The 25237-nt window shown below is 35.5% G+C and overlaps 1 protein-coding gene across 1 annotated transcript in view; it reads right to left on the bottom strand.

Moving 5' to 3' along the window:
• Positions 1-25237, bottom strand: part of LOC126828272 (integrator complex subunit 13) — a 134100-nt gene that overhangs the window by 4263 nt on the left and 104600 nt on the right. Inside the window, exons 7-15 of the mRNA XM_050557954.1 lie at positions 19955-20045; positions 10196-10291; positions 8894-8983; positions 7266-7444; positions 5993-6080; positions 4162-4238; positions 3369-3526; positions 2437-2652; positions 1370-1479 (exon numbers count right to left, since the gene is read on the bottom strand). Coding sequence (XP_050413911.1) covers positions 1370-1479; positions 2437-2652; positions 3369-3526; positions 4162-4238; positions 5993-6080; positions 7266-7444; positions 8894-8983; positions 10196-10291; positions 19955-20045 — 1105 coding nt within the window. The remainder of the gene's footprint in view (positions 1-1369; positions 1480-2436; positions 2653-3368; positions 3527-4161; positions 4239-5992; positions 6081-7265; positions 7445-8893; positions 8984-10195; positions 10292-19954; positions 20046-25237) is intronic.

The raw sequence follows: 25237 nt of genomic DNA, 5'->3' as shown, positions 1-25237 counted from the left end.
TTGGTCCACTATGAACCGAGAACTAAGCGAATCAAATTTCTGCCTAGCCTCGGTCATCATTACTAAAGTCAGTACAATAAACAGCATAGTCTCGATTATCCATTTAATCGTTTAATGGAGAAGGAAAGTTATGCAGTAAATCGGCTCACAATCCACTTAAGATCGCAGGCTAGCGATGCCATCTAGAGTTGATTATGGTCTGAATAGGTTAATTAATGTCTAATTAATAATTTAGATAACATTCCAGGCCTAAAGAAAGACCTGCAATAGACAGATTTAGCTCTTGCATAAGGCTGACCTTAAAAATATCTTTGTTTCGCCTAACGCGACCGACTAACTAAAACCACCCCCGACTTAAATTATTTTATTGCACTTTTCCACGATCTTTTTATTTTATTTTGTTTGTCAACCTGAAATATATCATGAGAGTTATTTCCCTTTACTATGGCTATGGTTTGATTCATTATTGAAACTGGTTGATCAAGACAAAAGCGTCATAGGTGTCGCTTCTCAACAAAATGGTTGCAGACGAATACACGTCCATTCCCACAAAATGATTCTGCCTCTATGTCTGTGGTGCGTAGTTTTAAACATGACGACGATATTTTCAATATCCGTTTTCGAGAAAAATGAAGGCACAACCCGCACTATCGTTAAGTTCGTGGCAAATCGTGTGCGAGTCGGGCATCACGAAAAATCCCGATGTCATTGATTTGTTTGCCAATAAAGAAGACGAATGTTTAATAAGTTTAATAAAAACTTTCAGTTCGTTACTTTTTACGTCAGACCCCAAATTCATTAAACAAAATTAATGAATCTGTAGTATACAGCTAATAAGTTTTCTGTATTGATTTCTCTGACTTTAAAAAAAAATCTGAAAAAAAAACCGACCTACCGACCCTTCTCCTCGATTGTGGGTCGGGTTTGGTGAAACAAAGATATTTTTAAGGTCAGCCTAATGCATGTTTAATATGAAATGAAATTAAATGGGGCTTAAAATCTTACATTTCTGTTCCAAAAGAAGTACAGGCCAAACAGTAACTTCTTCATCAAATTTTAACTGCCAAGAGTACACACATGCAACTTGACTTTTTTGTCCCATCCAAACAACTAGACATACAGCACTACTAACAAGGGAAAACCTGAGGAACTTTTTTGAAAAAAACATAGGGAACAAAACCACGACCTCTGGTTAGTAAGCCAGTGCCATTTTGTTTAGATGTTATTGCAGTGAACATCAAAATAAGGAATGAAAGTAACTGATATGACTATATCTACATGCAAGTCTAAACCACAAAAGATAAAATATATGAATCTTTATCAGTTTAGCAGCAACTGGAAAAATATGAGTTCTGTTACATATAAATACCTCCTGATCTCATAAAAGACTCTTCTCCCTTGAATTTTTTACTAGGAACAGGATCAGATTTATCTCCCTTGAACTGTTCAGTTTTCTCTCTTTCTGATAATCCTTGAAACCTACAAAGATAAAGAAATGAAATGGGGTTTAACGTCCTACTGTTCTGCTTCGACTGGGCTAATGAATATGGGCATACGCCATACAGCATGCTATGAGGGAAATTTTGCCAGGACAGCAGCACTATGGCCTACTCTTATATCAAATTCCAACTGTCAAGGGATCTTTTACGTGCACGGCAATGTGTACACAGGACCTCGTTTTTTTGTCCCATCCAAATGACTAGACAGCTGTCAGGTCCCCCGTCCTGCATCACTGACAAGGGGGAACCACGACGGAAAATTTTGATGAACTTTATTGGCTAATGTAGAGATCGAACACCCCGACCTCCAGGCTAGCGAGCCAGCGTCTTACCCACTTAGCCACCGTGACCCCCTACAGAGATAAATGGAAATAATAAGACAAATAGGCTATTTTGTCTATTTTCAGTGGGGTTGGAGTTGGAGAGTTCAGGCATTTTGGGGAGGTTATATCCATTTGGAAAATTCATCTATCTGGAACCCTAACTTTTGGTCAGGGATAGTGATAGGGTTACTCATTACTCTATCCCTACCAAATTTTGTAGTGTTTTACTCGATATGTGGAAATTATCGACCACCCCAACGGACCTGAAAATGCCTCTCTCCTTATTGGACACAGTGTTTATCCATTTTAATAAATGACAGACTAAAACAAGCAATTTTATAGTTACATGGCGGGGTTCTATGTTCGAATATGGGCTAGTTTTACGTTGTTTAAATTGATTGTTGGGTCTCAAAAAATTTCAGTCAATTTTAAATACAAGTGATCAAGACCGGCATATAATATGGCCGACTTGAAACCCATGGTTAAGTGTTCTGTTTTATGTTCAAATATATGATGCAGCTATGGGGATTTGATTTAAACTTTGATTGGATAGAAAATATATAGACAATTAAAGAGTAAATAACCCTTTAATTAAATCAACAAAAACAGCCAACCTGTCCATTTCCTTCCAACTGAGGTCTGCTTCACTGACTTCCATTTTTTCTTCTTTAACAGAACCTTTTTCTTTTTTCGGTGATGATTTGGTGTCATCTGACGGCCGTTTACAGTCTCGAATACAGTTTAAAATTTCACTGTGATTGGATGACGAGTCAGCATGCGGACTGACCATCTGTTCAAGCTCCGCCCACAACTGTCGATATTGTTCTTCTCTAAAATATAAACAAACAGATGAATGTTTATGAAAAAACAGAACTGTTTATTGTCTAATGTGTACTCTGAAGAAAAAGGGAAGCAGGTTTTGATTAACATATTGTCCTTTGGATAAATCATGGGGTCATTCCAAGTCAAATCACCAAAACATGGTGGCTGAAAACATGACCTGTTCAATTTTAGCTATTTTTATTCTTATGGTACATGTATTCTTAATTCCTTTAAATTGTATAATTACTTCGAAATGAAATGAAATGGGGTTTAACATCCTACTGTTCTGCTACGACTGGGCTAATGAAGACAGGCATTTGCCATACAGTGTGCTATGAGGGAAATTTTGCCCGGACAGCGGCACTATAGCCTACTCTTATATCGAATTCCAACTGGCAAGGAATCTTTTACGTGCACGCCAATGTATACATGGGACATCGGTTTTTCGTCCCATCCAAACGACTAGACAGCTGTCCTTGTCAGGCCCTCCGTCCTGCATGACTGACAAGGGGGAACCATGCCGGAAAATCTGGATGAACTTTCTCGGCCAATGCAGGAATCAAACACCCAACCTCCAGGCTAGCGAGCCAGTGTCTTACCCACTTAGCCACCGTGACCCCCTAATTTCTTCGAAATAAGTTTTTAAATCATTAGTTCAGATACAGTGCTTGAACCCCACTTTAGAAATACAGTTGAATAATACATTGAGGTAAATGGAAAATACCTTTTTGGGCCTTTTCCTCTTGTTCCAGAGGCAGCAGCCATTAATGGTTCATTTTTATTCTCCATGGCTACCACATGATAAATTGCTTTTTTACACTCTAAAACCTCTTCTTCTGTTAAAGATTCCTTTACAATTAGGGATGGCAGAGGTTCTATACTCTAAAATAGAGAGAAATGGGGTTTAACATCCACAAAAACTAAGTCATATGGGATACAACATACAGCATAGTGTATTTTAGTCATTTACTTTTGCGTAGATGTCTTTAGCAGTGCGAGGATAAAGCAGAGAACCCATAGAAACTCCACGCGGTTAAGTAGGTGATAGTGCTTCTTGTCACATACAAGAATAGGATTGAAAACAATGACACACTACACACACACACACACCCACACACACACAGAAATGGGTTTTAACATCCACTCAACACAAACTAGGTCATGGTTCAATTTTATTTTTCGTACAATCAGGCGCCATAATCCATGAAGTTTCAATCAGATATATGCCAATATAGAAAGAATCCAAGATCTTTTGGAGATAAACCTATATTTCAAGTTTCGTCAAACTCGGATAAGAATTGTGATCTGTAGAGTGTCCACAAACAAATTGTGGACAGACAGACAGATGGACGACAGAGGCGATGACAATATACGTCAACATGAAAATTTGGGCGTATAAAAAATGAAAAGAAATAGAATCTGTGTTTTAATAAGATTGAGTTGGTTCAAGATAAATCCTTGTTTAAGAAAAAAAAAAAAAAATATTAACAAGGCTATGAAATGTATGTAGTACTTACTGATATCATACTTGATAAAATGGAGTCACTGATAACCATTGGTAAATATCTGCTTCTTCTTTCTAACACACTCAGAGCTATCAAAAAAACAACACAGTATTAGTATTGTTTTATTATTATTATTATTACAGCATATTTATAGTGCACCCTTTCATATAACATGTTCAGTAGCACTTTACAAAGTGACAAAGTAAATCATACATAAACAACAAGATTATGGACATGTTAACGATTGTATACAGAGTCAGTTAAAAGCCTGATTAAATAAATGTGTTTTAAGTTGTTTTTTAAAAGAATATAGAGATGTACAACATCTTAAACTAAATGGTAGATTATTCTATAAAACAGGTGCTTGATAACTAAAAGAGCGCTGACCATAAGAGACTAGTTGAACAGTTTTGGGCTTTAAAAGTAGTTTATCTGATGTACGTAATGTTCGACCAGGTGTATAAAGTTCTAAAAGATCTGAGAGGTAAACAGGAGCTAAATTATTTAAACATTTAAAAGTAAGTAATACAATCTTAAAATCAATTCGATATTTAACAGGTAACCAGTGTAAATTATATAAAACAGGAGTTATGTGGTCACATTTCTTAGTTAAAGTAACAAGTCTAGCCGCAGTATTCTGTACTTTTTGTAATTTATCTATAAGCTTTAAAGGTAAACCAACTAAAAGTGAATTAAAGTTATCTAATCGAGAAGTGACCAGAGAATTAACAAGTGACTTAGTGGCCTCTACAGTTACACATTTACGTATTTTACCTATATTTCTGATATTAAAATAGCACAATTTACAAATATTATTTACTTGAGCTCCCATAAGCATAAAACTATCAAAGATTGCGCCAATATAACGAGCAGAATAAGATGAAAATATATCACAATTACCAATTACAACAGGGGGGTTATCATGTGCAGATTTACTTAATTGATGCCTTGAGCCTAATAACAAATATTCGGTTTTATCATCATTCAATTTTAGAAAGTTCTTTGACATCCATTTTCTAATTTCACTAATACAGTTCTCAAGTTGCAATTTTGATAAATTGAAAGAAGATGGACAATCAGGTGTAAATGAAATATATAATTAAGTATCATCGGCATACAAATGAAAGCTGAGACCATATTTTCTGACAATATCGCCTAATGGTGACGTATAGAGGGTAAATAAAATCGGACCAAGAACAGAACCTTGGGGAACCCCAGATGACAAAACAGATTCAGACGACGATTTGCAATTAACTAAAATACGCTGTTTTCTACCCACAAGCTTTCTGGAACTCAGGAAGAGAAAGAGAGAGAGAGAGAGAGAGAGAGAGAGAGAGAGAGAGATGGGGTTTAACGTCCACTAGGTCATTTCGGGACTAACACATGGTTCAATTTTATTTCAAAAATTCGCTTGTGAGCAGGGGTCTTTAGTAGTGGGAGGAAACCGGAGAGGTTGGACAAACAACCCTACTCCTTGTCACCTACAACCAGGGAATCAAAACCATGCCAGTTGACTCAATGACAGACCTTATGATACAGCGCACACGTGCTAGCTATTTGGCCATCCACCCCACCTTCTGGAACTCAGAAAGCACATGAACATATTTAACGTTTTGAATTAACACTAATTTTGGAAAATTAGGCGCAGAAATGTTTCATGATGATAAACTGAGATGTTTAGACCTAGATTTTCTCTGCTAGTATGGTCAAAAATGTCTACATAAAAAGAGTAAGTACAATCAAAGGAAACTTCTCCTTCAAGATCAATATATTTGTAAAAGTATTAATGACATGACCAAATTCTACCTGTTTAATGAATAAATGAATAAGAAATATATTTTACCTCTCTGTAAGGGTGTGGTAGAATATTCACTTTCCATAATAGGCGTCGCTGGTGCCAAACGATTTTCTTTCATGAATATACCAAAATCCTATAATAGCAAGTAAAAACAGGGAAAATACATTAGCATTAATGTTAAAACTTTAAATGAAAAACCATGTTCTCTCAATGACCTGCTCTTTATTTCAATTTTCAACTATCAGGAGATCTTCAGTCCTTCACGTTTATAAAATTGTGCAAGAGTCATAGAAAGCTCCTGCCAATTTCAAAAATTAGAAAACAGCTCCTGTAAAAAATTATATTGAAAGAGTAATTCTACATTTTCTTGAATTGTATTTATGCTTTAGTCTTGTTTCATATTTGGTGAATATGTTTGGTGAATATGGTAGCATCAGAATTATCATCATGGAAACTGATAGCGCGAACGCTGTATGCAGTTCAACAATAACAAAAACTGAAAGTAGCTATTAATCTCACTATTTAGGAGAGCAATTTAGCTAATTTGCAGGAGTCTATAATGACTCCCGTGAAGGAAACGTCGCGGTGCGTCGACTGGAGCAGGAGCGAAAGCGCACCTTAAACGTGAAGTACTGGATCTTTAATTTTATTGTCAATCCCTCGGGCACTATTTCTGACAAGTTGGAACCATGCTTGGAAAAAAACCCAGAAGGTGACATGTATTGAAATGAAATGAGGTTTAATGTCCTAATTTCTTCTGGGGGTTGGATGGCCGAATGGTTAGCACGTGCGCGCTGTATCATAAGGCCTGTCATTGAGTCAACTGGCATGGTTTCGAATCCCCGGTTGAACATGACAAGTAGTAGGGTAGCCTGTCCAACCCCAGTTGGTTTTTATCCGGGTCCTCCGGTTTCCTCCCACTGCTAAAGACCCCTACACATGCAAGCGAATTATTGAAAAAAAAAAATTAAACCATATGTTAGTCCCGAAATGACCTAGTATGTGTCGAATGGACGTTAAACCCCATTTTTCTCTCCCTCTCTCCTAATTTCATACACCAACAGGGCTAATGAAGATGGACATACACCATGTAGTGTACTATGTGGGATATTTCGCATGGACATCAACTGTTCCGCCTATTCTACGTTGAGTTCCAATTGTCAAAGGTTCTTTTACACGTGCATGCCAATGTTTTCACTGGACCTTGTTTTCTCGTTCCACCCGAATAACAAGATGCTGTTCGTCACCAGGCCACCGCCGCCACACTGGAAAATATTGGAGAAATTTCTCGGCCATAATAAAAGGTTTAATATCTTACAGGTATTCTATAATCTGTAACTCGACCGCCACATCCTTCACTAATAGATGGTGGATCTTCTAATAAAAATCGGTACGTATGTAAGGAATGTATGAAGATTTCTCCCCCGTGACTCGCCAATATATGGGAGATCACTTTACCCCCTGTTTTACGAGGCTGTTCTAACATCACTGACCGATCTGAAAATAGAAATTATAAATTATTATTTACACCTTGCTTAAAATTATTGTAAATGTCAACTGAAGGCTGGTGAATATGGTCTCTTCCGAACGACTAGATACTTTTCCTTGCACGGCCCTCTGGGAGCAGTTGTGGCTCAAAGATCATCGTTCTGGCTCATCTCATCCGAATGTCATTGAGTCAAGTGGCATGGTTTTGATTCCCCGCTTGAGCATGACAAGGAGTAGGGTTACCTGTCCAACCTCATGGGTTTTCTCCAGGTCCTCCGGTTTCCTCCCACTGCTAAAGACCCCTATGTGCAAGTGAATTATTGAAATAAAATTGAACCATATGTTAGTCCCGAAATGACCTAGTTTGTGTTCAATGGACATTAAACCCCATCATCTCTCCTTCTCCCGGTCCTGCACCACTGACAAGGGGAGACCAGGTTAGATAATCATGAGGAACTTTCTCAGCTAACACCAGGATTGAACCTTGTGGGTGAGCTAGACAGTCTCATACTCACTGAACCATTGTGGCTCCTAAAAAATTTCAAAGGTCTATGGGTGAGAAAGTTCAGAAAAAATTACTGATTAAATGTTTTAAGGCCTGGGTGAGAAAGTTTAGAAAAAATTACAGCTTAATGTTTCAAAGGCCTAGTGGTGAGGAAGTTCAGAACAAATTACAGATTAAATGTTTCAAAGGCCTAGTGGTGAGGAAGTTCAGAACAAATTACAGATTAAATGTTTTAAAGGTCTAGGGGTGAGAAAGTTCAGAAAAAATTACAGATTAATGTTTTACCGGCCTAGGGGTGAGAAAGTTCAGAAAAAAATTACAGATTAATGTTTTACAGGCCTAGGGGTGAGGAAGTTCATAACAAATTACCGATTAAATTGTTTAGTGCACATAAAACATCTGTGTATAATTTTGACATTTTAAAATTATCTTGTACATTTAATTAAGCAATCCATTATGTATTTACTTCTAAAATCTTGTATATTTATATTATCAGAGGTAAAGTACAGATGCAATATAAACTACTCACAATGTTTACATTTTTAATGGTGTATAATGGAGCAGGGGAAGTATGGTACCATGCCCCCACAGGTCCACACTCTCAAAGTCAAAAAAAATAAATACAAGCAGTTGACATGCAAGATAAGAACACATTTTGCAAGAGATGGACAGAGAATCAAGGAAGTTACGGTCCAATATGTGTGAATATCTACAGGAACCTAGATCTTCGGGATATAAACATTTTTATCAAAATCAGATAAAAATTGGGTCTTCTAGAGGGTCCACAACCTTGGTATTACATACTTTAACACTATTTGCGTACAAGGAGCAGCCATTTTGTTAGGCAGTTTCGATCCAATTTTTATAAAATTCGAACTCAACCATCATTATGGTGTAACGGTGATATATCTAAACAGTTTTTAAAATTGGATAAAAATATATAAATGTTTTACCTCCCAGTAGAAAGTTAGTAAGACATGATGATGGTCGACTATTAACATCAACAGGTGTTATTCTATATGCTCCACAACAATGATGTAATTCTGAAATCATAAAAATATCAAAATGTTGACAATACATCCCAAACGTCACATATTTGAAGTAGGAGCTGGTTGCACACACTTGGTATATTCTTGGGGGTCTGCCAAAACGAGTACAATCAACATTAAATTTGTCATGCTTGTTCTTTCAACAACTGCTCGTCGATTGACAGACTTCGCTTTTTGACGTGACGCCAAGATGGTACCAATTATGTCTTACTCGGGCCTAACCTACATCCCTGACATGGGGGAACCGTGCCGGAAAATCCAAATGTACTTTCTCGACAAACACTGGGATCGAACATGGGCCCTCCTGGTTAGGGAGCCAACGTGGCTCAATACATGTGTTGGCCATGAAAGTACATCAGTATTTGCTAGCCTGGTTTGCCCCAGTCAGTGGTGCAGCACAAAAACTTGGCAAGGAAAATGTCTAGTAATTAGGATGGAACAAAAAACTGAGGTCATGTGTGTACCACTGAAAGCCTGTTAAAGATCCCCTGACAGTTGGAGATCGAAATCATGCTGTAGTGCTGTGGTCAGGGCAAAGTATCCTCACACCTCAATGGATGGTATATATTAACTATTAGGTCGCTCAATTGATGCAGAAAAAACGTTAAACATGTTTCATTCCACATTAGCTTGAGATAAATTGTTAACTGGGAAAACATATTCCAACTAGAGACACCCACCAGCAACACAGTCATACCTTCTAGCTACAAAACTAAGTTAAAGCAAATTTGTTTGTCAATGAATCCAGGGAAATGTTGACATTTTCTCCAATTTATAATGGAAATGAGTCAAATAAATCTTAAACATGTCTTAAAAAGTTAATGGAGTGACCCTCCCTCAAGAAACTGAAAACAGATTGTAATATTGATTGCAGAAAGGGTATTTTTTTCAGGCTTCCTCTACATTTGGTCAATCTGTTTTTATGGGAGAGAGAGAGAAATGGGGTTTAACGTTCACTTGGCACAAACTAGGTCATTTCGGGATTAACACATGGTTCAGTTTTATTTCCATAATTTGCTTTTTGTGTCCACTCGACACAAAACTAGGTCATTTCTAGACTAACACATGGTTCAGTTTTATTTCCATAATTTGCTTGCGCGTAGTGGTCTTTAGCAGTGGGAGGAAACTGGACGACCCGGAGAAAACCCATGAGGTTGGACAGGCAACTGTTTTTATTAATCAAATCAAGAGATAAAAGAAACTCACCAACTGCGTTTGTTTTCGGTGTACACCACTTGAGTAGAACGGTATTAGTAGGTAAGCCTTCTTTAGATGCTACAATCAGACCTTCAACATATCCAGCTAAAACATATAAAGGTTAAAACTAAACGTTAATACAATCAGACCTTCAATCCAGCTAAAACATATAAAGGTTAAAACTAAACACTAATACAATCAGTTGTTCAATTCAGCTAAAACATACAAAGGTTATAAACACTTCTATCCGACCTATAATCTAGCTAAAACATGCAAAGGTTTAAAAGCTACAAACAGACCTTCAACATATTCAGCTAAAACGAGGTTGGACAGGCATCCTTACTCCTTGTCACGTACAACCGGGGAATCGAAACCATGCCAGTTGACTCAATGACAGACCTTATGATACAGCGCACTCATGCTAACCTTTCAGTCATCTACACCTCCCCATCATTTTTATGATGTGGTTCAATATATATATGAGACAAAACAGAGAGACTGTAATAACTTAAAGAAACGACAAATCTTATCTTCCACCTATAAATTCTCTGACTTGTAATCTAATGATTACAAACAAATGAAATGAAATGGGGCTTAATGTCAAACGCCACAAGGTATGCTATGGGTGAAATTTTGCCCAGGTAGTGGTGCTATGATGCTATATCGAATTCCAATTGCCAAGGGTTCTTTTATGAGCACGCCAATATATATAATGGACTTTGGTTTTTCATCCCATCCGAACAACTATACATTGTCCATTGTCAGTTCCTCCGTCCTGCATGTCACAAAATCCTGATAAACTTTTTCATCCAATGCAGGGATAGAACATGGGACCTCCAGGTTAGCGAGCCAACATCTTATTCACTGAGTCACAGTGGCTCCCTGATTACAAACAAAATATTTCTCTAAGAAACGTGTAATAAATGTTCGACCTACACTTAAATTGTGAACAAATAAAACTCATCCACATTTCAAATTCAAATCAAGTTTCTCTGGAGGAACTGACAGATTGTAGATATGGATGGACGGTATATCACATGCATCCTGAATTTTAATTTCAGTTAGCAGACAGCCTGCTGGCCAAAGTAATGTATTTTTTAGTTCTCAGTCTATATAAATAAATAGCTTGTGAACAATATCTTATTTAAAATTCATAGTTTAAACATTTGAAACTGGAAACAGAATATCAACCACGTACTTTTTGTTTTTAAAGTAGCTAAGTCTCTAACTCAATATCATCCAAAGTCTTACACGTTGAAAACACGAATTATTTGTCAATTCAAATCAACATTGATGTCGTTATCTTACCTGGAAAAGGTAGGCTTCTGATATCCAATATTTAAGACAAAATAAACATTTTACCATTGGTACACGAATTGTGTACCATAGTGCGTTTCATCGTCATTTGTAACAAGTGACCAGAAAGAGCGAGGCTAGACATATTCCACAACTCATGTCATACGGCAACACCATAACTTATCTGGAGAGCATGCGCAATAGACTGGAATAACCAGACGCTAGAAATTTCTATTCGGTTGAGACTCATGCCATATTTCGCTGTACCTAACTGATTTGAAATTAGAGTCAAAACAGAAACAACTAAATGTAAATCAGTTCATATACAATCAGATTACATTATTATATGCGTTGCGACCTATTTGGGTCAATTTTTAGGTCCCAAATATTAGCGATTTAGCTCCTTTAAATTCTGTACAGCAATGTAGGCTTTGGGATTTGTTTACTGGTAGAGGAAACTGCCGATTTCTCACCCCATTACTGCTAAATTGTATGTAATAAGTGTTTTAATAACACCAATAATGCTGTCTTCATCGCCCGGGTTGGTACAGAAATGTGAGAGACTACAATACATGTAACTGTAAACTTTCTGTCTGGTTGAAGTGACTCAACTAGAAATATCTAATCATCCGATTGATTCTCTGGGGGAATAACTCTTTTATAAAATAATAGTTTAATGGATATTTTTACAACTGGTGATAAGACTGGATAATGTTAACTACATGTGTACGTTATTAGGATTAAAAGCTGTGAAGCTAGCTGTCTTCATAAGACTGGTTGGTACAGAAATGTATCCAATTAAACCACATTTCATATCCTTCCCTTGAAACCCCATTCATTACCCTCCACACATCTTAAAGGTAGTTCAGAAATTACATGCCCCTATCATTGCCCTCTACAAATCTTAAAGGTATTTCATCAAGTACATGCTTCATTCATTGCCATCTATACCATCTTAAAGGCAGTTCATGAGAAAGTACATGATCACATTTATTACTCTCTACAAATCTTGGGGGTAGTTCAGAAAGTACATGCCCCTATTCATTGCTCCCTACATATCTTGAGGGTAGTTCAGAAAATACATGCCCCTATTCATTGCATTGCCCCCAACAAATCTTGAGGGCAGTTCACAAAGTAAATGATCGCGTTTATCACTCTTGAAGGTAGTTCAGAATGTAAATGCTTACGTTCATTACCCTCTACATATCTTGAAGGTAGTTCAGAGAGTATATGTCTCCGCTCATTGCCCTCTACACATCTGGAAGGTAGTTCAGAAAGTTCATGTCCCCGCTCATTGCCCACAACACATCTGGAAGGTAGTTCAGAAAGTACATGCCCTCATTTATTACCCCCTACATATTTTGAGGGTAGTTCAGAAAGTACATGCTTCATTCATTGCCCCCTACACACATCTTGAGGGTAGTTCACAAAGTAAATGCTTTTTTTTGTTCATTACCCTCTACACATCTTGACGGTAGTTCACAAAGTAAAGGCTAGCGTTTATTGCCCACAACATATCTTGAAGGTAGTTCAGAAAGTACATGCTTCATTCATTGCCCTCTACATATCTTGAGGGTAGTTCGGAAAGTAGATACTCATTATTCTCTACACTGCATGCATATCATATATATAAACAGTCCTCGGGTCAAATATGGTTAATATAAATAGTTTTTATTCTCCAGAGATGTTTTAGAATCCAATCTGTGATACCCAGAATCAAATGCCGTAAGCTAGGAAATAATCATACATACATGTGGATGAAATCTTCACAAAGAAACCCTACATTAACTTGTTAATTAAGCTACAGTTGTCCTCTAACAAAACATAAACATGCCTCCATATCATTAAATGAAATGGATAAATGTCTAATTAACACAATACCTTACTTATTTTCATACAAATTTAAGGGGGTTTAATGTCCTACTGTTCTGCACTGATTGGGCTAATAAACCCGGGCATCTGTCATACACTGTGCTATGAGGAAAATTTTGCATGCCAATATGTAAACAAGAGCACTGTTTTTTGTCCCATCTGAACAACTATACACCATTGTCCCTTGCCAGGCTCTCCGTCCTGCACCACAGAGAACCACAGCAAAAAATTCCTGTCCCAGCTGAACAACTATACGCCATTGTCCCTTGCCAGGCTCTCCGTCCTGCACCACAGAGAACCACAGCAAAAAATTCCTGATGAACTCTTTCGGCCAACATCAGTATCGAACAATCTTTTTCACTGCGCCACCGTGGCTCCCATTTTGATACAACATGTTTACTTTTTATTTCTATAACAGGATTTTTAATTAGGATCATCTTGACATTAGATTATATGAAAGTACATGTATGGATACTGCCATTTAATTGATTCCAACAAAGTTTTTTTAATAATTTATTTTATTCATAACATTTCCTTATGTAAGGAAAATCAGTCTAGCAACATTAAAATACTCAATGTCTATACTAAATGTTAGTAAAGAGAAATATTTCTATTGATTATAAAGAATATAACGGCCAGTACTTAAATCCCAAAAGACATTAACTGAAACAAATTCATTGGATTCTTAGAGTATAAATAAAGGATGTAGAAGCTTTTTATACAATTTGAATAAAATGAAATGGGGTTTAACGTCCTATTGTTCTGCTCCGAACTGGGCTAATGAAGACGGGCATACACCATACTTTGTGCTATGAGGGAAATTTTGCCCGGACAGCGGCACTACGGCCTACTCTTATATCGAATTCCAACTGTCAAGGGATCTTTTACGTGCACACCAATGTGTACACGGGACCTTGGTTTTGCGTCCCATCCGAACGACTAGACAGCTGTCTTTATCAGGCCCTCCATCCTGCATCACTTACAAGGGAGAACCACGCTGGAAAATCTGGATGAACTTTCTCGGCCAATGCAGGGATTGAACACCCGACCTCCAGGATAGCAAGCCAGCATCTTACCCACTTAGCCCCCGTGATCCCCAGAATTTGAATGTCTATTCTTCTAACAGTAAGTGCAGGTGGACTGCACCACACATAATTTACACACAACAAATCCACGGACAAGAAAAAATACCCAGAAATCACAAACAAATGAACATATCAAATTAAGTGCATGGATCCAGGGGCTAGTCGTAAGCGTCCACTGCGCTGTACAGTCCCGGGTCTGTAGTGATACAGACTTCACTCAAAATTGAAAACAAACAATCAGGAATAAAACACAGAGAAAAACATTGTGTAATACCAGCACGAGTCCTGATCTGCTATATGCCACATGAAATATGAATGTAAGCATATTGAAGTAAAAATTACCTATACAAGTATAACCATATCGGTAAAATGTATAAAAAAAACAATTTAATTCCAACTGTCAAGAGATGAAACAGCCTTGGAACAAGATATTTTGAAGCTTCAGATCACTTCAATTTATAGCTTCCTGGTTTAATTTTATTTTATGATGACAAAAAAATTGTCTTGAATTGGTTTGAAAATATACCGTTAATTAGAGACCCTAAAATCAAACAATCTTCAAAGAAGAACGTGAGAATTTAAAGGATTATGAAAGAGCTTCTACTCCCTCTGTTCCAACTCCCTGTTGAAATTAAAAACAAATAAGAACAAAATACATTTCTAGATTCCAAGGAAACTGACGCATTAACTGTAATTTCTTTTTATTTTAAATGAATATATCCATGTAGAGTGTCTCTAAGGAAAAAATCAATGAAACATTATCCAATTAATTTTATTATCGAGGATATTGAACAAGTTTCTTCCCGTTCCAATTCATCTCATAAAATCATATTTTTGGAAATGAATTAAAATAAAATCAAACTGAATGTTCTTTTGACAGTCATATTTGAATATTGACATTGAAACATGCAAGATACTCTTAATAAAAATAAAACACAGATTTGATCAGACACTGATAACACTAATAAATTATAAAGAAAAGATTTTTTTCATTCATAAAGTCTATAGAGAGAGAGATATCATAACATATTAATTCTTAATGGAGTTTGAAATCTTGAACTGAACTTATATATCAAACTATATCAAACCAATGGAATCTATGATGATACCGGAATTAACAAACACAATCTGGTCATATAAAGGGTGAAGAACTATTGGCAGAAATGAAGGTCCCCTGACTGTTAGAAAAATATATACTTATTGAATGGAATATGACCACTGTACTGTTTGTTCTATATAGTTTTTATATGCAGTTTGGGGGTTTGAGTGGACGAATGGTTAGCATGTGTACGTCTGTCATTGAGTCAGTTGGCGTGGTGTTTTTTTCCTGGTTGTACGTGACAAGGAGTAGGGTCGCCTGTCCAACCTCGTGGGTTTTCTCCGGGTCCTTCGGTTTCCTCCCACAGCTAAAGACTCCTACACGCAAGTGATTATTGAAATAGAATTGAACCATGTGCTAGTCCCAAAATGACCTAGTTTGTGTCAAGAGGAGTCTCTCTCTCTCTCTCCCCCTCTCCCTCTCTCTCTCTCTTTTGTTCTATCTGAACATGATAAAATATTGAACACAACTACTTTAAATCACTGCAAATAATTGAAAATTGGGAAATATACAAGATTAATGTAATTATTTTGTAATATTATCATGCAATACTGCCCAAGAATTTGAATAGAATAAACTGATACTGGATATGCTGGTGAGAGGTGGAACAAAATAAGACTGCAGATTGCAGAACATTCACCGTATATATATTACTGGTAATTTGTACAGAAAATATATAGCACAGTAATTTTCAACAGTTCAATGAACACACATTGATCTAAGGCAAAAATATTAAAGACCCAATTTCAGTCAGAGTTCGGCATAAATTGGACTCTCACGGGCTGTTAATCCTTAGTTTAAATAATAATAGTACATGAACTGATAAAATAGTCTAGAAATAAAGTAAACAACCACTCAAAAAGATGTCAAATTTAAATTGCTTGTCTGTTAAAATAACGTCATGCATTAAGGAAATATATCATGGCAAGTCTGATAAACAGACTGATTTTTTGCTAACTTTTAGCAGAAATAAAAATTTAAACTGTTGGGCATTCTCAACAGCGGTTGATTTCATTTATTGAAGCCTATATACAGTCTTTTTTAAAACAAAGGGGTATAACTCTGGAAACACGACTCTCTTGTGTTAATTAATACTGTTTTCCATTAGTGAAGTTGTGTTATTGTACATGCCACTTTACAGTAAATAATATGGGAGGTAACAAATACAGCATGACAAATGGTATGGAGGATGGAGGTCTTGCCAAGAAATAGCGTATGTTCAGAAGAGGCCCAAAAAAAAACAAGGACCTGTATTGGCAGTAAAAGATCCCTTAAGAGTTTGAAAACGAAATAAGAACAGGCCATATTGACATTGTTGCATGTCCACTGCCTGGTGTATGTCCATCTTGATTAGTCCAGTTGGTGCCACAAAGTAGGACGTTAAACCCCATTTCATTTCATTTCTTGTAAATCATGAGACAGTCCTTTGACCCATGTTGTAACACTTTACAATTACACCCATATAAACCTGGCATGTTGAAAACAGAACTAATATATACGAAGAGCTACCAGATGACTCCTAACCCCCTTTATAGTTCAAATAAAAAGTCAGACATGTTACTCAATTAAAGTGACTTTCTGAAAGATCTCCGAACCATTATTAAACAACCTACTGTCACCGACCATTATCTAAATCAGATTTTAAAATTATTGTAAACAAAAGTGAGTAAAACGGTATGCAATATTGTTGTAAAATGCTTTCTTATAATAATTATCAATAATTGTTGATGACATATAACAATTAACACTAGGAAGTCAATATCTGGCTGAATCCTACCACAACCTGGGTTTGTCTGTAGGACTGTTTTGGATTAACTCATCACCTATTAGTTTATGGTACAGACAGAAATTGTGTTAGTATATGTATAATGGATTATATATAAACTGGTGATTACAATTTCCTATATTCGGGTAACGGTTATTGATTATTTTTGTTAAAATGTCAGAAACAAAATACAAGTAAGGCCACATCAGTTTGAACTTTGGGAACACAAAATGAATTAAATGTGGGTTAACGTTACACTTTTCTGCACCAAGCGAGCTAAGGAAGAATGACATATGCCATGCATTGTGCTATGAGGGGAATTTTGCCCAGACAGCCAACTCTTCATCGAATTCGAAATGTCAGTGGTTCCTAATGTGCACACCAACGAGAACACAGGTGATTCTCAAATTTTCATTCATCTGAATGACTAGATGCTTTTTTCCCTTGTCAGGTAATTAAATGAAATGGTGTTTAACATCCTACTTTTCTGAACCATCCGGTCTAATGAAAACTGGCATATATGTTATGTGGTAGTCATAATGTGAATTTAGCCCTCACAGTGGCATTTCTACAAATGAGTACATAGGTAATCCCCAATTTTAGTCTAAACAACAAGACACATTTTTTCTTGCCAGGCCCCACATCCTGCACTCCTTATTAATGGAAAACCAGAATGGCAAAATCGATCTCAAGGAATTTTCTAGGCCAAAAGTGTGATCCATCCAGGGACCTGGTTAGTGAAGAACTATTTCTTGTGGGGTTTTGTTCATTGATCTCAAGTGACTATTTATTTATCAAGACGCTAAACAACTAAAAAAATAATTTTGGTTTGGCCTATAATGGTGGTAAGTTTATTACAAAATAAATTGTCTTAAACAAAATGGCAGACTTTGCCAGAAGGGTATACTTTGTTGTAAATTCTGTGCTGGACTGACCCTAAACAGTGTGGGGGTTAATAATGTTATTATTTGTTGCAAGTAGATACACCACAAGATAATATTAAGTTAGCGTTAGATATCTGACATTGATGTCTTCCAGCATGAATCCTAATAAAGCCAATGTTACGTTAAATATATTTTCCAGCTTAAAAGCTTTGAAAACCAGCAACAATGACAAAAATCACATTAGAGTTATATAGCTTTTATGGCAGTCTCTTATTTTGTATCTTGTCAATATATACTCATCAGAAATTTAGCACTAATTAAGCACTGATTTCTCTCACATTCGTTTAATATCAAATCTTTGTTTAAAAATTTGTAAAAATTGTTTAAAATCACCAAAAATTATGTAATTTTAACTTGTGTCCAGTTTAAAGCTGACCATTCAATTTTGATAATGAGTGTCCAATTTACAAGCGTTTAATTTCTTAATCACTGTTAAATACTAAACAACCCAATTGATTAATGATGTATTTATAATGATTAATTTTTTAACAGAGGTCAGGAAATTAAATACTTGTAAATTGGACGCTCATTATCAAAATTAATCAGTTAGCTTTAAACTGGACACAAGTACAAATTAGATAATTTTGGGTGGTTTTAAAAAGATTTTTACGTAGTATTATAAACAAAGATTTGATATTAAACGAATGTGAAAGAAATTAGTTCTAGATACACAAGATTAAATGATACTCTGTTTATAGTGATGTAAGCTTATTTCGGCTCTGGTGTAAGATTTTATCATAGAATTAACAATTTTAAAATGATTACTGCGTTTCTACGGATGTTATGGATTTTACCATAACCTAAACTAACTTTAAGCAAAGGCCTGGCAAAATCTGAAGAAAAAAAATGTCATGATTGCTAACTTTGTGAGTGGTACACTATGGATAAATTCAATTATATTTCCTAAGAAGACACATTTTCAATTAGTATTTTATGGATGATTTCCCAGAATTTTGACTAACAGAATAGTTTATTCGGGTGTAGAAGAACACATCTTTAAATTAGCATGAGTGTAGATAGGCGTCTTGTGACAAATTTCTACTTCTGTTCATTGATTGCCTGTTTAGTAAATCATTCCTCCGGGAACAACATTAAATTACCATGGTCATCTTAAAAAAATAAACAATGTCTATCAAGCGAAATATGCTGACAATTAATTCCCCTAACACCCCATAAGTGCCATAAAAATAATGTTCTATTTTACACCACGATTTCTTGTTGTCTGATGTTGTCCAATTTCCAGAATAAAATGCAAATATAGACTTCCAGACCTTGACACAAAAAAATACAGTCTTAAAAAAAATCTAAAAAACTATTAAAACCAATCCATCCAAACATGAGTCAAAATACACAATACTTTCTATTGATTTCACAATACCATTTATAATTTATTGTAATTGTCTGTTGATGCCTAAATGATAACTCATTTCTAGGGCACAAACACTGAGGCCAAGATGGCCAAATTATCCTTATATACATATAATAAACTTTCCACATGTTTTATATAAGCATTTTATATATTGTAATATACATATAAATTTAATATTATCACCAATTTGATGACATGGTTTCTGTTGGCTTCAAACATGCTTTATTTGAAACAGAACTGCCATATTATGAATATTCGATTTAAACCGTTCCGTCCAATTTCCAAAGCTGCCAATATATACACCATCAATTGATTTAAACAGCGTATTTATCCCTTACCTTTAGCCGCAGAGATTAATTCCCGATGGGCTTCAGCAGAATGAAGTAATTCTACATCATAATTGGCCGATGAACTGGCATTTTGTTCTTCCTGAAAGTGAAATAAGTTCGAAAGAAATGTCATCTTTTAATGCAATAAAAACGAAATACGATACAATTGTCATTTTTCATTTTTCAAATTCATAATTTAGTTGAAATAGGGTAAGAGGTGTGGCCAATTGAGCGGTCAAGGTTCAAAGGTTAAGGAATAAAAATCTGCAATGTGTCAAATACCGGTACATTTGTACAATCCACGTCCACTGGGTCCTCTAACTTGATGTGTTCAGTTCTCTGTATTTAGGATTTAAAATCCACCATTACGGTCTTATTTCTTCCAGCTATGACATTTATCAAGTTATTTTCGTACCTCTATAATCTTGTTAAATATAGATTAGGGAATTTGATTAATACAATATATTATGGCACCCTGGAATTATTAAAGAACTGTCTCTCAAAAAAAATCAGCATCTGCTAAAAAATGGAATATGATTCTTTCACAGAGAGTAGTATGATGCCCAACGTTTTCATTGCAAGTTTACTCTTTATATTAAGTATGTGGGCAAGTGGCGTGGTTTCAATTTCCCGCTTGTAAGTGACAAGGAGTAGGACATGGTAAGTAAAAACATCTAGTTGAGTGGATGGGGCAGAAAAAAACTGAGGTTGATCTATGTACCTGTTGTCATAAAAAAAACACTGATTGCTGGAATTTCGATGGAGTGCGGGCAGAAATGCTGCAATCAGGGCAAAGTTTCACACATACTCAAAGCAAGAATTATTATCCATTATCAAAATAAAGTCTTTGTTTCTTTTAGTGCCCAAATAAATATTGGACATGATCATATTTTTAAAGGCTATTCAAACTACTGGAATATCATATGTTTTTTTCTCTAATAATATTAATTCAATGAAATCAGTTAATATTCAATTATAAACAATCAGATAAAATAAAATATACTGATTTTAAAGATTAGTGATATTTACAAATCTAAAAAAGGAACCCAAAACAGCCCAAATTTACCACTCTAATTGAATAAAAAAAAACATCATTTGACGTGATCACAAGTTCATTTACTTTTATATTAATATCAACTGGCTCCAGTCCAGAAATTACAATTTATTTTATTATTTTCAAATTAGGAATAAAATATATAAGGAGTTTGTTTATACAAAAATAATCTTTCTTTAATTTTTCTATTATCTCTATAGATTTTCTACAACACTAAAACCCGCTGATTAATAAAAAATGCTATCAAGTGTCTGGATTTTTTCTTTTGTAATTTGGCCCCTCTGTCCTCTGAGATGAGAGAATTGGTAATTCTGTGTTTAGAAATTATGTAGAAAACGGTAATCAGATTAGCAGACTTCATTTGTTGTTGGTCTTTGGTGTATATTGGCTACTTATGTCTTTAGCGCACACGCCACAACAATTAACAACTATACCAAGCCGAAAATTGATGTTTGACAAATTTAGCATTCGGAAATGATCAGATCATTCATGGCTAATTACTTGCCAGGCTGGCCTTTCCGTCATTCAAAATCAAATTATTGAAACACACAATGGTGGTTCATGGCTGTAGTTTCGCTGTGATCACTTGTAACGATAAATCACTCAAAGTGACAAGTAAGCCTGCTCATTTATCAAAAGATACGTTAACTTAAATATTGTGTCAATTTGCGGGGATTACAATAATACTCTCTGATTTATGAACTATTTACTCATCTGCGCTGGCTGTGATTCTGCTGATGGAAAAACACGCTAGACTTAAAATAAATCGTTTATTTCACCAACATCAATAAAAGCATGATAACAAAGTTGGTGAGCGTTATCTGCATGTTTTGGGCAGTATCTCGTTTTCCATAGCTATAATTCACGCTAAAATGTGCTTAAATTAATTCTGTAACATGTAATTAAGAAAACAGATTCAAATCTGACAGCTTTAGATTCAATCAGATTAAAAAGAGGTCTATCAAAAGATTTTATTGAAGATTATAGGTGGCGCTGACTGGTTTTGACCATATCCTGTTTATATCGTCTGCATAGGATGCTGAATGTTGACAAATATTCAATACATTATATCTTTGTCAATCTGGTTAAAACACAGATCGTATTTCGTTTCATTTTTTATACTTAAAAATTTTGTTTAACTTGTCTTTACTACACTAGGATCTGGAAGAGTTGTTATCATTGACGTGTTCTGAATGGTGTGAGAGATTAGCCAATGAAACGGTCTGTTACGGCTACAACCGGTCAGATCTTCATATAGTGTAGACCATCGAAAGTATAAAAAAACAAAACGAAATATAGATCTGATTTTAATCAGATTGTATCTTTGTAATACTGAACGGAATTGAACTATTATTGGACTGATGTTAATTTTAGAGAGAGAGGGAGAGAAATGGGGTTTAATGTCCACTCAAGACAAACTAGGTCTTTTCTGGACTAACATATGGTTCAATTTTATTTCAATAATTCGCTTGAGTGTAGGGGTCTTTAGCAGTGGGAGGAAACCGGAGGACCCAGAGAAAACCCATGAGGTTGGACAGGCGATCCTACTCCTTGTCACGTACAACCGGGGAATCAAAACCACACAAGTTGACTCAATGACAGACCTTACGATTTACGACGCATGCATTAACCATTTTGCCATCCAACCCCCTGTTAATTTTAGAAATTCAATTTTCACAATATTGTAGTTTGCAAGGGCTTCAAAATATTTGACTATTAAGGTATATTTATGATAATAGATAAGATATATATATACACACGATAACGTCGAAATTGGATTACTGCAATTCACTATACCATGGAATTAGTGTGTCACAGATGAAAAAACTCCAAAGCTTGCAGAATGCAGCAGCCAGACTTGTTACGCTAACAAGGAAGTTTGAGCCAATTACCCCTATACTCTACGAATTACATTGGCTCCCCATTGTTGAACGCACAGAATTTAAAGTGCTTTTAACCATTTTCAAAATTGTAAATAATAAAGCCCCTGCCTATCTTAATGAACTCATAACTGTTATGACTAGGTTTAACCAATCGCCCTCTATATCCTACTAAGAAATCGAAAAATAAATTTTATGACAACAAGATTTTTAGTCAGTATGCTCCAACCCTATGGAACTCCTTATCACACAAGCTGTGCAATGAAACTAACATTAATGTTTTTAAAACGAATATTAAAACTATGCTTTTTAAATGATATTTTATGAATTAATTTCTTTGATATGTTCTTATTTTAGCTTCGATTAATTCCTTTTTTGTCTTGTAATTTTTTTATATTGTAAATGTAAAGCGCATTGAGATATTGTGCCATTTTATATGTTGCCTTGTAATGCACTATAGAAGAAATTATTATTATTATTATTATTATTAAGCAGGGTATGTTTAATATTTATAGTACATACTGTCCATGGTTTGAGACAGGGTATGCTAATTAGAACAACTAATACTAATTCTAACTTGAGGAGTTCACATGCCTACGGACAAATCAAATTTATAGTTTTTCAAAATTTAAAACCTTTGAGAAGAGAAAAACAAAGTCTATTTTTTTACGTTTACCTTTTTTCTTCTGAGAAATAAGAAGCAAAATTTTAGAAGGTGTTTTAGAAGTGTACATTTTTGTGGCCTAACAAACCTTTGTGGTAATTTGCAATTAAACTACTGGCCGTACTGGGCATTTGACTCCAGATCCGGGGGGCTGAATGGTTAGCGTGCACGCGCTGTATCATAAAGTCTGTCATGGAGTCGACTGGCGTGGTTTCGAATCCCCGGTTGTACGTGACAAGGAGTAGGGTCGCCTGTCCAACCTCGTGTGTTTTCTCCGGGTCCTCCGGTTCCTCCCACTGCTAAAGACCCCTACGCGCAAGCGAATGATTGAAATAAAATTGAACCATATGTTAGTCCCGAAATGATCTAGTTTGTGTCGAGTGGACGTTAAACCCCCTCTCTCTCTCTCTCTCTCTCTCTCTCTCTCTCTCTCTCTCTCCAGATCCAAACAATCACTTTGTTAATATAAACTGTACATATAAGTAGTGATTGTCTGATAGGTGTCATACATGAGGCAGAGTAAGCTTACTCTGTCTAGAACATCTAATATCACTCCTTTCTTGCACTTTCTTGGTTTATGACAATTTCTTAGTTGAATGTACATCACAGTGATTTTAAAAAAAAAAAAATTATTTTTCTTAACATAAAGAGGAAATAAAATCAAATAACTATTGTAGATCTATCATTTGGCCCGAAATGTAATATAAATCATTAATTAGACATTTAATTACATGACAAGCCCATAATCAACTCTCCAGAACATTCATTGTTTTTAATTTTCAACCGATTTAAATATGATTGGCAGTTAATGATTCAATTTATAAATGGATAATCGAGACTTTGCTTATTATCGTAACAAGGGTAGCAATGACGGTCGAGATTTCACTCTCTGTTTTGCAAACGACGATAACTTCACTCAACATGAAGTAATTAGACTGAAATTTTCAACATGTTCGTATCCCTTTTCATTATCTATTTTTTTTAACTATTATAGTGAGAACTGTTAGCTTTTTGTCTAAATCTTACATAATGCATCCTTAACCTAAAATATTTTCTAAAATTTTAAATATTGATGTGAAATAGCCAAATTGTGTCAAATCCTCCCTGTTTTTCGTTGTTTGTATTAGAAAGTAATAAAATACGGAGCCGTATCTTGTGTTTACTGACAGCATTAACAAGTCTGATTACTCTAAATTGACTACCTGACGCACAGAATGGATTTTGGATTAATGCAGAAAGTCGGGGCATGGTTTGGCACCAAAAAGAGAAATGATTTTGTCTTTATAATCAAGAGGATGTCTGTTTGGATGAAGCGTTAAGTGGTCGAATGGCGTCAAACATCAGAAGTTCTGCACCATTTTGTTATGAATGGATACCCACTTACTTAGATGCCTGATCGAGATAATAAAAGCCTAGCAGAACATCCCAACAAAAGTCTTTCCCTCAGTGTTACTGTTAACCGATTCATGACATAAATAATACAGTACTCTAATCTGGCATCCCGACTGACGCCTTGAAGCCTAAATGCGTTTATCTACAGGCATAAAAACACAAATCTCTCTTTAATGTAAAGAAAGTAAAAATATTACACGGGTCAGACAATGATTTGACACTCAGTTCAATCGTTGATATAACTAGAGGACAAGAGATAAGAGCGAGAAGAACGTAAATTGTTAATGGATTTTATCTCCTGG

The sequence above is a fragment of the Patella vulgata genome, chromosome 7 (genome assembly GCF_932274485.2).
Source record: "Patella vulgata chromosome 7, xgPatVulg1.2, whole genome shotgun sequence".
Taxonomy (NCBI): Eukaryota; Metazoa; Mollusca; class Gastropoda; family Patellidae; genus Patella; species Patella vulgata.
The sequence above is the reverse complement of the archived record's forward strand: the minus strand, read 5'-3'. Positions and strand labels throughout refer to the sequence as shown.